General features: G+C 38.8%; 1 protein-coding gene across 4 annotated transcripts in view; it reads left to right on the plus strand.

The window, feature by feature from the left end:
* Positions 1 to 15,238, plus strand: part of HHAT (hedgehog acyltransferase) — a 161,917-nt gene that overhangs the window by 82,513 nt on the left and 64,166 nt on the right. For all 4 annotated transcript variants that reach the window (XM_071548047.1, XM_071548046.1, XM_071548044.1 and 1 more), the window contains one exon: positions 9,875 to 10,019. In XM_071548047.1, the coding sequence (XP_071404148.1) occupies positions 9,875 to 10,019 (145 nt within the window). The remainder of the gene's footprint in view (positions 1 to 9,874; positions 10,020 to 15,238) is intronic.

Genomic DNA, 15,238 nt, shown 5'->3' on the forward strand with positions numbered 1-15,238 from the left:
GCAGTACAGTGTAAGAGACAAAGCCAAGGAAAGAAACTGGAAGAGGAGAAGCTCCACACCTTGGAATCTCTTCCTCGGTAATGTACATGCACAGTACAGGGTAATAGGCAGAGCCTCTGTTTTTAAAGGCACTGGAAAAAAGAAACCAGTTGGGTTCTGCTGCAGTAATTACTCAACCCTATGGTAGGGCCCAAATGCTCAAGATCAAGATTCCTGTGAATTTCACAGCCACTGAGCAAATGTATAGTTATTTCCTTTAAGGACAGAATTGCTTTTTGCATGTATAATCTCACTTTAAAGTGCTGTGAGATAAGTTTCCTTCTGCAGCTGAGGTAAGATCTGACCAAACATTAGGAAGTCATTGCAGGAAGGTAATGTTTGTTTGCCCCTTTATGAGATTAAATCTTTAATAAGATCTCTGCAATAAATAAGGACCCTTCTCAGCTGTTCTTCAGCACACACTAGGCTTTGATCTTTCTTTTGCTTCATTTGGTGGAAAAAGTATTTATATCACTTGTTTACTAATATCAAGCCTGTCTGGTCTTTTCTTTTTTACTAATAGTTCTGTTTAATTCATACATATTTTTATTGCAACATGGTGATTCGATTAAATGACAAGCATTGATAATGATACTTTCTTCATAACATTTTTATGTACTTGCTCTAGACTTCTGTTGTTTGTTACTTCACTCTCTGAGAATGAACGAATTCCCTTTGTCTTATTCTTGAATGCAGAATTGTTTTTTGAGCTTAGGTACCACCCATAATGTCAAACCCAGATCAGTGGAAGGGTCTTGCCACCAACTCCCAACTTCCCACCCCAACCTTGAGTTCAGCCATATCACTGCTCTAAAAAGAAATCTTTGCAATCCAAAGTAGATGTACTCTACCTCAAAAGCAGCATAAACTTCTTTTCCTAGATGTGAGGGCAGACCTGTGACAACTGGTCTTTGTACAGTACCTAGAAGCAGCAAGCTGAGTTGTTGAGATGCTGTTTTGTACTGAGCTGCTGACTGACCATCAAAGATAAATAGGGTCTGGCTGATGCATCGTCATTCCAGTGACTTCTGGTTTTGCCAACAATAATTCTGAGTCAAGCAATTCTTGCCACATTTCTGCTTTTTCTTGATTTTATTCTTTTCCTTCTATTCTCTTGCAAGGGTTAATTGGTTTTCATGGAAGTAAACCCTATAATGTCTTGAGTGCTCTGCTAAAAATGCATGCACACAGACACATGCCTGCATTGTGACACTGGTTTTCTTTACTGAGGGAACTTCTTGACTCAGTAACAAGGATTGAAAATGTAGTAGGAGTTGTTTCATGTGAGGGACAAGCATATGCAATATGATACATGCTTTTATATGGTGAATGACAAAAATGACTGCAGAAAGATTTCAGAGTTTACATTCTATTGTTTCCTACCTTCTGCCTTCTGAGTAGAGACATCTTCTCTTTTGTCAAATCTGTGCAGAAATTACTATTTTAGATGCCAGCAGTGGAGAAACTGTTGTGATTTTTCTCCCTGTCTTTAACCAGGTGATTACTGCTCTATTGCAGACCACAGTGTCAGCTGGGAAGCCCCTTGCATAGCTGCTCAGTTGTTATAATGAAAAAAAACATTTCTCCCACCTACCAGCATTATTTACTTCCTTTTCCCTTTTGGAAACATCAGGCAGTTTTCTGGTGGCCAATTCATAATGCAGTTTCAAAAGGAGTTAAATCATGCTGTGGTGTGAAAACAAGGCAGACTGATGGTGGTTATGTACTGCTTTGTCACAGTTACACAAGTACAGCCTCCCTCTGTGGTTTGCCTCAAAAATTAGTTCAGGCATTAGATGTCAGCAGCTACAGAAGTACAAGTTAAAGTACTGTGGAGTGGTTGCACTCTGGTCTTCTGCTGAGCCTGGAGCTACAGAAACTTGCCACAGGGCAGGTGAGGTCTGTATTTGCTGGGAGTGTTTATCAGATGTTTACATAGGAATTACTACTGTGTATTATATATTTGATAACAGTTCCACTGTGGCAGTGTTGGGTGGCGGGGCAAAAGGGCAGGATGGAACTGCAGCATTATTGTTTGGTGAAGTTAAATACCTTCCCTACTGGATTACAGTTTAAAAGGTAAAAATGTGAAAATGTGGATGAGGGAGCTGAGGGAATCAGAATGGGCAGAATGGGAACCAGAACAAAAATAGGGATGTCAAGGACCTGGATGCAGAGGAGAATGCTCGGTCCTCCTTGGTGGTAGCTGAGACACATTTATAGGAACATGTACATTACTTGGTTAAATTCTCTGCTTTAAACATAAAACAGAAAAGAGGATGGTGTATTTCATTGCTGCTCATGTCACACTGTTCACAAGCTGCCACTTTAAAAAAATGAATGTTTGGACAGGTTCTTTGAGGGTGAAGAGTTAAATGTAGGAGCAAGTATAGAAATTTACTTGTGTGTACGTCAAACTTTCACACATGCATCTGTAAGTGTAGTGGATACATACGAACTGGTAGGAGGCTTTCTTCAAACAGAAGGGGGAGTTGGCTGTTTGCTGAGAGATGCTATAAATGTAGATCTTTCGGAAAATCTAAAAATGAAATGGTGCTAGTGCAAGACAGCATTTTGTTGAGTGAATGTTTAGTAAGACATCAATAGAGAAGATGAGTATCTTCTCAAATGCTATATTTAGCATTTATTCCTAAATTCAGAATCAAGTTCTATTTGTGAAAATAGATCTTAACTGACAGCTGCTTGATTTTAATTGTGTGGTCCTCTTTTTATAGGAGTCATGTAGGGAACTACAGGTTCTTTGCATTATCCTGTCTCTTGGAAAAATGCTGTCAGTTCCTGCCTTCATGTGTGAACCTTCCAGGAGCTAAGTTTTACCTTTGCTTTGGAAGGAAAGTATGTACCTTAAAAAGAAACAGGATATGACCTCAGATCACAGTTCAGCTTCGGCAGAAGGAAGGGAACAACTAACTGCAAGCAAAATAAAATGCCAGAAAAATAAAGTGAAGTAAAGAGGGCTAGTTCTGGATTAGAGTTAGCTGAAGAACAGAGTGAACAGGAATGATTGCCATGATTATTGAAGGGAAAAGTGTGTGTTGATGGGGAAGTAAATTTATTCTTCTGTTTGGTGTGGCAGTTATTGATGGATAAGATCTGGTAGCACATCTTGTTCACTTTCTGCTTGCAGGCCTGTTCTTTATCTTGTTGCTGTTACAGCCCTGGGGATTCCACAGTTTCTTTTGGATTATTCCATAATTGAATATTTTGTACATGTACTCAACCAGAATTCTTTATTTTTGTTGTGTTTCTGTTCTGTGGTACAGTCTCTACTCTTACTGTATTGAGCATCTGTCCCTTAGCTTCAGAGTGCAGGAGTGTGTATCCGATTGAGATGTCAGCCTCTCATCAGCTGCCTTTCCCCTGCTCCTGCTGATCTTTGAGCCTAACTTCTACTATCATTAATGAGCACATGTAGTCCCTCCCTTTGTTTCTACAGCCTCCCAAACACACTTTTGTCACTATTACCCATTGACAATGTGTATTAACAAACATAAGATGCCCTGTTGCTTGGACCCAACCCATCTTCATTTCTGCTGCTCACTTTAAAAATTAAATAAATTGACATTCTCTTTGGCAGAGCTTTGTCACAATTTTCAGCCTTTCCTCCGTCCCATCTGCTTCCCCAGCTGCTCCGTCACACCCTGCCCTCCATTTTCAGTTCTCTGAACTGCAGATAGATAAAATAGCCGGTAACTGTTAGTCAGGATGTGTCGCTTCCCTTCCCACCGCCCCATCTGCTCCTCGCTCTCTTTCAGCTCTTCACCCATGCTCTTGTTTTTGTGCTGGCCTGTTATTTTTGGCAAATGGCTGCATTGCGGATGACTCAGATTCAAGGTACGCGTTGAGGTGTTCACTCTTGTGGCAATGTGGTGATTCCTGTGGTTCAGGGTTAGACGCTGAAGAGCTGGCTTGTCCTTTACCTGAGCACATTTTCTAAAAGAAATCACATAGAAGCACTTTTAAGATCAACTGGGTGGTCTCTCTTGCTTCTGTAGAAAAGTATAGAAATCAGAGGGGTGGGCTTATTCTTCAGTTGTGATGGAATGAAGGGTGAAAACTGAAGCTCAGAAAATTGCACTGGTAAAAGGAACTCCACAAGTGATTTGAGTGCTTTTCCCAGAATTTTGCTGATATGCATAAAAGCACTACCTGTGCCCCTCCTGTACTGGGCAGCTTTACCCACAAACATTTTATCCATCTGTCCCCTCATCACAAAAATCCTTGTAAACCCTAAATACCAGACTATTGCAAAGAATGTTTATTTTAGTTTTTGTGACCTAAAGGTGAGTCAACATTGCATTAGCTTTTAAGCAGTTTTGTCTAATAAAGCCTTCAGGAGATAGAAAGGATGAAACTTCAATGACTGTAGGAAGCACACTTATCCCCTCTCATACACTAGGAGAAGCAGTGAAAGATAATGCAGAACTCAATGTTGTATTCATAGGTAATTTGCTTGATTTCTTCAACACAACAAATAGTAAAGTTATTGTAAAATTATTATGGTTATGTTGGCTGATAGTTTTCAGTGGCAGAGAATGAAATCTGTAGAAGAGATAGTAATAAAATACTGTATGTTTTAAAAAAGAAAACTCTTCTGAACATTGTTCTAGATTATTTTGACTCCTAAAAACTAGAGGCAGATGCAAATATAATAATATAATCTCTAGTTTTGCGGTTCATACTATCACATGTGTTTCATGTCACTGGCCGTAGTATATTGACAGTCTTATTCAACAGTGCATGTTCACATCAGACATAATTCAACTGCTTTTCTGATTTTATCATATGGTCTTGTTTTGCCATGTGCTTGGATTATCAGTTCTCTGGATGGGTAGGTTATAAAGCTATCAATGTTGTAAATCTTGTTTTACTACATGAAGATGGACACTTGTTTAAATTGCAGGAAATTTAAATTCATTTGCATGGGACTTGTTTAAGTATTTTTATTATAAGCAAGCTTGATAACATCACTGACTTGAAGTACAAGTTTTCTTTAATCTGTCTCAGAACAGTTATATAAATGAGATGTGTTGCAAATGCAGCACACGTCAGTGTTTTCCATCTTCTGAGCATTTGCTAAGAAAGTATCAGCTAATGTCTCTCAGGGGAGGCTTTTTACCACCTTATGTTCTGTCATCAGGCTGGTTTTGGAGTATGGTAGAAAATATGCACCCCAGTTCCTGAGTGCCCCCTAAACCATCTTTGTGCTTGTGACCTGCTCCCAGAACAAGCTACTGCAGTTGGATTCAGCAGCCCTGTGAATAATGAGCCTTTGGGACATGCCAAATCCCCACAGTGCCACCACTATTGCTAGAAAACATTTAAGAATGGTTGCTGTAGGAAAATGTAGAATTGCTTCCCTGGTGAAATACTGGGGAATTTATTCCTGTAAGAGACTTCAGTGTGATATTTTATATAGGACTGCCTAGTTTTCACTGCTGTAGATAATTCGGTCTTAGATGTCTCCTCAACATCATAGAAACAAAGAATGGTTTGGGTTGGAAGGGACCTTGAAGATCATCTGCTTCTAATGCCCCTGCTATGGGCAGGGACACCTTTCACTAGATCAGAGTGCTCAGGGCACCATCCAACCTGGCCTTGAACACCACCAGGGGTGGCACATCCCTGCCTTCTCTGGGCAATCTTTTCCAGTGCCTCACCATGCTCACAGTAAAGAATGGTTTTCTAATATCCAATCTAAAGCTATTCTCTTTCAGTTTGAAGCTATTCTCTCTTGTCCTGCCACTGCCAAATTCCACATGGAAGGGTGGATAACTTATTGTGGTCAGTATTCCTCAAAGTGTTTTCTCTGTTGTTGGCTAGCTAGGAGATGTAAATGCATTTATCTGGACCCTCAATTTCATCTTTCCATGTCATTTAGTAATATTATTGTACGTAGTCCTGTAAAAATCCAGATTTATTGTTGATGAGCTCTAACTCACCTTAGAGACAAATTCTTTTAAATTGTGCTCTGCTCTCTGTAGCCATGTTTGTGTATTTTGCACTCGCAGTAATGTAATTATGTTGCAAAAAAGAAATAAATGTTTTCTTTCTAACCCAAAATTCTTTTTTCCTTGTCCTTTACCTTGACTTTTAATTTTAACCTAGATGATCCGTTCTGGTGTGCATTGTCCTTCGTAAGCTACCTTTCTTAAGAAACAACCATTATACAAGCTTCCCATTTCTGGCTTGGTTTTAGAGGCTAAATGTGACATGCATGTGTAACTGGAAGAGGATTTAGGAATGGAAATGTTTGGACCATGCAATTTCTTCTCATGCCTGTCTTCCTCCACCACTCTCAAACACATATACAGATTTACTTGTCAAGGTTCCCCATTGCATGATAGTGTCATTTTTTTTTGTAAGGTGGCTTAGAAGACTCAGTTGAGAGATCTGATGGCAGCAATTTTGCTCTGCCCAACAATATGCAGAGGGAAGATTTTTCCAACATCTGGCAAAAATGTCTGAGGCTGATCTTCATTTACAGCAGAAATGGGTTTGGAATAATAACCCAAACTACACTCAGTTCTAGGAAAGGTAGCCTGAGCCAATCTTTTATTAGCCACCTTCTATGTCATGCTGCAAGCCTTTGGGATGAATATCTTGACAATATGTCAGGTTTTTTGTGTAGTTTAAATGCTACAGTCCGTTTATTTCATGATGTATGTGGAGGTGGGGATGGTGGTGATTACTAAATGTAAAGTTTGGTGGCCTATTGATGCAAGATTACAAGCAAGATGGAACATCAAGGAGGGATGCAAATGTAAGGATTTCAGCCAGGCAGCCACAGCTTCTTTGTGCCAGGTGCTCTTTTGCCACTCTGTCTTCTGGCCTAACTTCTAACAGAAAAAGAGGAGAGAGAAAGAGATCAGTAAAATCCAGAGAAACACCACAAATCCATAGCAGTTGGTTTTATTGCTGTAATGAAGGATATTGTTAAAAGCATTAAATAGCATAATGATGCATTGTGGGTGTGGAGAGCTTTATAAACTTTGCTTTGATGTAAACAACTTGCTGTACATTCAGAAAAATCTACATGCTTATAGAAATTTAAATCAAAAAATGCTATTACAGTTATCTAGACCAGACTCATTCCTTTTTTATGGCTAAATAATGGTTTCAGTGTATTCATTTGCACACAATAGCTGCTTGGGTACTTTCATAGTTAGCTTTTTCTAGATGACTTCAGATGTTTAAAGAATGTTTTCTTTTTTTACCTTCCTTGCAGCTGAGTGAAAGCGGCTTTGACATCAAAGACTGTCAGGAAAATGTGTACTGCTTTTTTGGATCAATGCCTAGCAAAGTTAATGGAAATTAGCTACAGCAAAACCCAGAAGAAGTTCAGTGTTTGTCTAAACAGTTTCTGTCTTAAACTGTTCCTTTATACCTTATAAATGGCTAAAGGCTTTTACAGTCTATACTACAGTTAGCTTACATTGTTTAACATGCAGCACTTTTGTAGAGGGTGATGTGCTATATGTGACAGTTTAATTTATTTTTTTAGTAACTGTGTTCATTAGAAAAAAGCCCAGAGTTTTTTAATCTATTCATATTGTTTTATTTGTACTGCTTTGGGTTGTAAAACAGTCAGACTTGACAAACTTACTGAATCTGATCAGTGGCTTGATGGAAAATGCAGTTCAGTACCACCTGTCTGATGGCTTGTCCATCTGTACAGCTTAAGCAGTAGTTTTTTACCCTTTCTTATTTAAAACTTTTTTCCCTTACAGTTAACAAGTTTGATAGACAAAGGAAGAGTGAAAGGTAGATCTGATGATAGACAGTGCTCTATTTGAGCTACCGGTTAATCAGAATTAATAGCATAATGTAAGAAGCAGGTAAGTTTGGTGACTCAACAAAAAAGTTCAAGCTAGCATGATCATAACTTCTTATTCAAACTTGGTTGTTAACATGGATTTAATAGCAAGATTTCGAACACTTTCTCTGTGTGCATACACTTATGCATTATGAAAAGACGTATGTTTATTGTATGTGGGACCATACAGTCAAACTATACATTTAGGAAGAGACAAACTTAAGATGTCCTTTATGTGTGTGTGAACAGAAGGAGAATGTATTGGAAGTCCTTGGGTAGCTTTGGGGGTGCAAACTACTAGAAAGGGAAAAAATTGTTTCAGTATGTTATATTCTCTACTTTTCTCCTATCATGCTCTAGTTTTCATGCAATATTTTCAGAGAAAAATCTCAGTTTCTGTTTTCATACATGACTGTTTTTCATACCATTATATGGAAGGTTGGCTATTGATGTATTGTACATACAGCCTGATAAAGAGCTTTTCCTTAAACCTTATCTATCCCTGTTTTGTGCTGACTCAAACTGACTCATTTACTAGACACAGCTCTGACTGGGGCTAACATTCAATTTAGCAGAGATTTACTTTGCAGTAATGTACTGAAATTGTACTTTTATCCCTGTAACTGTCATTTACTTGAAGATTTGTCACTAGCTGTTGAAACATTTGTTTTGATGCTTACAATACTAGCAATTTAATTTTCTAGATCTCTATTTTTAGGTCTGTTTTGAGCATGTGTTTATGTCATTTCAGGTATCTGAGCATGAAGTCTGGTCTGGCTGTAGCTATTAAAGATTAATTAGTGCTCTTTTTTTTCCCCCTGATGCTGCAGTCACAAGACTTTGATTTTGGCAACGTCACCATTTATGACGTGAAGGCTGAGCAGCCCCTGAGACTTCCCTTAGTTACCATGCCCTGACAAATGCTCATCACCTCACACAGGGCATTCAGTGTTTTGTACATTCCAGCACTGTTACAGAGGCTTTCAGCCTGGGGCCATGGTGAACAAGATATTTTCCCTTGTGCAATAATGAGACAATATTTCCTTGTGAAGTGCTGTAATGTTCTTTAAAATTTCTTCTAGTAACTGAATACTGGAGATAGCTAAAACTTTCTCATCCTTTTACCATCTTCCTTCAGTCTCCATGCTGCACTCATACCTCAGGTGATAATGCCAAATATAGATTCAGAAAAATGTGAACTAATGTGTGGTGGAGCTAGACTTACTTTGTTTGTATCATTCGATCAGCAGTACCAAGACCTTTACAATGGATAATTATGCTTCTTGAATATAAGCAGTAATATTTGCACTGAGAAAAAAAATTTGGGATTGCATATGTATGTAAATCTTCTTTTTGATGTATCTATTTATTAAAAGTCATTACTATAACCAGTTCTGATCTGACCCTAGAATCTTTCAGTGATGTCTTATTAATCAACCAAAGGATTAATGACTTCTGAAGTTGTTTGATGTTGTTCTGTACTGAAGTGCTTTATTCCATGTTGGAACCTATTGGAAAATATTAGCCCTAGAAGCAAGTTGTTATTGTTCACATCCCTCAGCAAAAATGCATCAAGGGGAATGTTTAATAAGAAAAGAATTGAGACATTGAATGTATAGAACTGTGTCCAGTTCTGGGCTTCCCACTTAAGAGACATGGACATAGTGTAGTGAGTCCAGCCAAGAGACTGAAGCCTCTGCCATAAGAGGAGAGGCAGAGAGAGCTGCTCTAGCTGACCCTGCTTTGATGACCTTTCTATAACCTCCAGAGGTCCCTTCCAACCACAACTATGGTTCAACACCGCTTTTTTCGTGAAGTCTTACTCAAACTTGAATGGCATTGGTGAGATGTTCTGTTACGTATTTTTAAATCTGTTGCATAAAAATTTGAACTTCTGTGTGAAAGTTATTTGTAGTTACAAAAATGTCTTTTTCTAATGTTACTTGAAAATTTGCAGGAATTGCTAACTTCATGTGCACCTTTTGTTTTACCCCTCAGGAACGTTTCTTCTCGCCAAGAATTCGTCGTCGACTTCATGCTGTCCTAGCATCTGTTAGCACTTCAATGTTGATTTTATCAAACCTAATATTTCTTGGAGGAAATCAAGTTGGAAAAATCTACTGGAACAGGATCTTTGTGGAAGGCAAGTTTATTTTTATATGCTTTCTAGATAACAGAGCTTTCCAAATATTACCATGAGTGGACTGAGCCAGGTTCTTCTTCTAGTGCACTGAGAGTAATTTTTTTCTGTTCCTGTTCAAAACAATCAAAAATCTGTCTGACAAAATCTAAATAACTAGGTAGGCTGTGTGGCACAAAGAAACAGTGCCTGTCTCCCATGAAGTCTACTAAAAAGGTTATCAGGCTTCTTCTGATCACAGAAGATTAAGTAATAAATGTGTGACAAGTTAGCAAGATTGGATTCCCCCCCCGCCCCCGCATTTCATGTACATCAGTAAGAAGAGGCTTACTAAAGCTAACCCCATAGATTACATGTAAGGTTAGTGGATGAGATCTGCATAATACAGCATAATTGAGCAATTAATTGGCTTTTTTTGTAGTGAGTCTGATGTCAGGATAGAGACCTGCTGACTATTGAGGACACGTTTGAGGACAGGGGAACTGGGGTGACAGTACCAGCTGTGGTGTTGCTGAGTAAGCAGTTAGCAACACTGTACTGTGAGTTGACACAGGAGACAAATCAAGTTTTAATTTTTTTGCCAAAGCTCAATGTAAGTAGGACTGGTTTTCTTTTTAGGTTCTTAGGGGCATGGAGGAATATTTCTTCCTCGTGAGGGAAGAAATGAATAGGCTTCTGTGTCTAGAAATGCTCTCCTACAAAGACCACCACTGTCTATTGCTCCTTTGTGCAGTGTTTTCTCCTCTTGTTCCTTGCAATGGCTTAGAAGTCAGCTCTGGAGTGATGCCTAAGGATTTAATGTATTTTGGTAGATTTAGAATCACATAAGTTCTTCTGGCCTGCTCAAATCCTAAGTGCAGTTATTAACTGTCTTTCTCAGAAGATCAGGGTGCTTTCTCAGGCTCTGCCAAGGCCATGGTGTTTGTGAGAAGCTACCTGCAGATAACGGAAGACAAAACATAAGGAGAAGGCCCTGGAAGATCTCCAGGGCAGTTCTGGAGACCACCCTATGGGTGGCCCCTCAAGGAAAATGAGAATGATGATTGGATGTTAATATCTGGTATAAAAGTTGTAAGTTTCCTGGTCACGGGGTCAGACCTTCTTGGTTTGCACCTTAGAAGCTTCTAATAATGGTAACCTGTATATCTTTCTCCACTAATCTGTTTCCAAAGTGTCTGCGTTCACAGGGCATAGGCATTAGGAGAACTAAGTTGGTCCTACTTAAGCATCCCAAAATAGTGAAACTCTTAAAAGAGTAAGTTATGTACGTGAATGGAGTGATTTATCTTCTGAACTAAAGCAAAAAACCTGTTCAAACAGCTCAAAGAAAGGTACATTTTAAGCATAAAATATAGTGAACTTTTTTGTTAATACTGAGCAGGAAGGATGGAGTGAAATATTAGTTCATGTTTAGTTTTTGCTTTTAAAGCATAAAATGCATGTTTTCTGTTTTCTTAAAAGGCTTCTTTTTCTCTTAAATTGTTTTCCTCCAGTTAATGGGCTAATAGTTTCAGTAGAAAAACTAGATGAGAGAAAAAGTTTGAAAGTAAAGTTAGACATCAATTCTTAGCTATTTAAAAGAAAAAAAAAGCACTAGTGAAATTGTCCATCTCAGGTTTTTAGCTTCATACAAATTATTTTCATCATGGAATTTGTATATGAAGAAGTATGCCTTCCTCTTCAGAAGCATTAGCAGTTTGCAGGATGCTGGGGTTTGCAACTGATGAAGGACACTATTTTAATAAGTAGAATGGTATTTAATGGAACTAGATTAATTATTGATTGTTTTTGTACATTTGGGTTGGGGGTGGGGTTTCTGTAATAGTTTCTTGATCTATTGCTCTTGTACTTGAATGCATAGTTACTTCAGGATTAGGTACCAGACATCTAAGACAGCAATAGCAAATTAATTTAGTAATTTCCTTCTTTGTTTCCATGATGTGTTAATTAAATTAGTTTTATTTTTAGAACATGAAAGCTTTTGCTTAGTGATGTTCATACTCTACTAGTAGAAATTTCCAACATTTAGCTTTATATGCCTGTGTTCTTAGATCACTCAGATTACTGTGAGCATATTCTTTAGCTGCTTTATTGTTCTGACAATTCACATATACTAACTGAAACATGCACTGAGATTTTATTGCATCTCCACTCCTGCTCCATTGTTGCTCCATTGTGGTTTTCTTACTGTGAAACAAATGGGACAACCACTGGTATCAATACAGACTGAGAGATGGACAGATTGAAAGCAGTTCTACTGAGAAGTACTTGAGGGTGCTGGAGGATGAGAGGCTGGACATGACCCAGCAATGTGCACTGGCAGCCCAGAAAGCCAGTTTTGTTCTGGTCTGCATCAAAAGCAGCGTGGCCAGCAGGGCGAGGGAGGGGATCTGCTGTGCTTTGGTGAGTCTCCACTTTAAGCATTGCACTGCACCCAGCTCTGCACTTTCCAGCACAGGAAGGACTTAGACCTGTTGGAGCAAGTCTTGAAGAGGCCACCAAGATCCCAAGAGGGATGGAGCACCTCTCCTAAGAGAAAGGACTGGGAGAATTGGGATTGTTCAGCGTGGAGAAAAGAAGGCTTCAGGATGACCTAATTGCAGCCTTCCAGTCCCTGAAGAGAGCCTACAAGACAGGAGGAGAGGGACTTTTTACAAGAGCATGTAGTGATAGGACAAGGGGAATGTTTTTCAACTTAAAGAGAGTAGGTTTAGATTAGATTTTAGGGAAAACTTCTTTACTGTGAGGGTGGTGAGACAGTGGAGCAGGTTGCTCAGAGAAATTGTGGATATCTCACCCCTGGAGTGCTCAAGGACAGATTGGATGGGGCTTTGAGCAACCTGGTCTAGTGAAAGGTGGCACTGCTCATGGCAGGGGCATTGGAACAAGATGAACTTTAAGGTCCCTTCCAACTCAATCCATTATATGTTTCCATAATTCTATAATTGATGGCCAGTCAGAACCAGAAGGACTATTCTGAACTAAAGCCTTCATTTTCAAGTAAATTTAAGTGCTGGTCTGTAGGAGATAAAACAAAATTCTACATTGGAGTGTGGAATGCTGAAAGATAAAGTTTAGGAAACCTAAGCAGGGTTTTTCATGAATCTAAAACCAGAGAGCAGACATTTGCATTTGGAGGACATCTACACTCAGCAACCTGGGCAGTGGGATTTGAGACGGGTTGATGTAGGTGGAAGAAGGCTCTGCACCAAGAGTGTGACATAAAATCCTCTGAGGTAAGGAGTGGAGAGCTGTGGAAACAAAGCTGTCCACTTGCACATCAGCTGCAAAGAACAGTCGATTCATTTCCTTTGTTCAAATCCCACAGAATTATACCTACAAAGATTTGTATGGATAGGAAGAAAATAGAAGAGATGTGAGTTTCACAGTTCATAAATGTAACTCGCATTTGTAGATCACTAACAAAATGAATCAAGAACATACATGCTAAATGCCAGCAATAAAATGCATCTCACAGCAGAACTTGATCTGCAGGTTTAGGTACAGCATTAGGGGTTGTGCATGGCATTAGCAGTGTCCCATTAACATGTTTGTGACAGTGATGCAAATGTAAACCGACAAACTCCTAAAAGGAAGTTTTACTGAAGCTTAAAATGGGTGAAATTCACTTGTGGTTTTGCTCTTTGGTTACTGTGTTCTTTTGTAAAGATTGAGAATTATCAAATATCTATACAGTTGTCTGAAAGTGAGGAGAAGAAGTGTATGAAAGCAGTTAAACCCCAGGGCCAACACAATGCAAGGAGAACCATGCAAGTGAGCTACCTTTATTATCAAAGCTTTGTGGATTGTTTTCTAGGAACAGGATTTAGATGAGGTTTCCCAGAGTTCTTTCTTGACTGATATTTGAACTGGTTTGCAATACTTGGGCAGTACTTTCCACACTTCCTATACCACTAACCAGGGGAGTTGATATCTGAGCAGGTCTGGAAGCAGGTTTTTTTAGTATTTGCTTTCCTCTTATGAAAAATAGATTAAATTTATCTGGCTTTAAAATTAATTTCTGTGCATCAATACAGTCACTATTGTCAAAATTACAAGAGGAGAGGTCTGTGTGTCTTACATGTATGAGTATTTGTTCTTAATTGTGTTCTCAATCTGTTCAGACCAGCCTTAGTGCTTGTTTCTAAAACTTAACTTTACCCAGTAAGTTATTTGCAAGGAAAAAAAGTTCCTACAGCAAGCATTTGCTTTAACCTTTCTTTAGTAAAATTTTTCTCATGAGGAACAGTGTCATTCTAATAAAATAGCAGAAATATCTCTACATAACAAACCATTTTTAATTCTGTATTCAGAGAAATTAATGAATGCTTCTCTGCAAAATGAGAAGCTCCAATGAAAGGGATTCTCTCTGGAAAGGCTCACTGCTGCAGCTGGCACTGTGCAGTACTTCTGGTTAAGAGATGGAATTCTTCTAGCAAGCATGGACAAAGGCATTAAGCTGGGAGGGGACGAAAGTATATTGGGTGGTAAAAGTATAAAATTCTTCTGGATCTTTCTCTGGTTTATGTGAAGCAGAGTTCAGATCAATGAGGAAAGCACACAGTCATGTCAGATGTTTTACTTTGAATAGCTTGGCACAGCCATCATTTAACTTAGCTGTAGGCCAGTACTTTAAATATGCAATTTACCTTGCTAAATTGTGAGAAGTGCCTCTCTTGAGGGCAGTTCATCCCATGTACATCTGTCTTAGCATGAGATGAGATGTGTTGTCACTCTTCACTACATTCAGGGGCATTTTGTACAGCCTAGTTTAGATTAGATTGGACACCCAGCATTTGAGAAGGTGTCCTTTAGTAGACATCCAGCAGAGAGTGAATTTCACCTTCAGTTAGAAATGATTTACTGCAGGAGCACAGAGCAGCTGGCTGGGCAGAAGTTCTGCAATGAAAGATATCTGACTGTTCAACCAGATTGCAAACTTTGTGCATCAACAGTGTCATACCTCTTACAACAAAAATAGACCTTATGCCAAGATGCATTGACAGCAGTGCAAAATACATGAATTAACCTCTTTTCCTATGTTATCTTCTGAAGGTTAAAGTTAAAATATGTCCACTTTTGGTTGCTGCAGTTAAAAAAAATAATAAGCTAGCAGAGAGAAGGAAATATAGCAACATAATTGGAAGACTAGGAGGTGTGACCCTAAAATAAATGGCGTCTTGTTTTGAGAGGAAATTACTGAGGGGAGAAATAGATACATA

This window comes from Pithys albifrons, chromosome 2 (assembly GCF_047495875.1).
Source record: "Pithys albifrons albifrons isolate INPA30051 chromosome 2, PitAlb_v1, whole genome shotgun sequence".
Classification (NCBI taxonomy): Eukaryota; Metazoa; Chordata; class Aves; order Passeriformes; family Thamnophilidae; genus Pithys; species Pithys albifrons.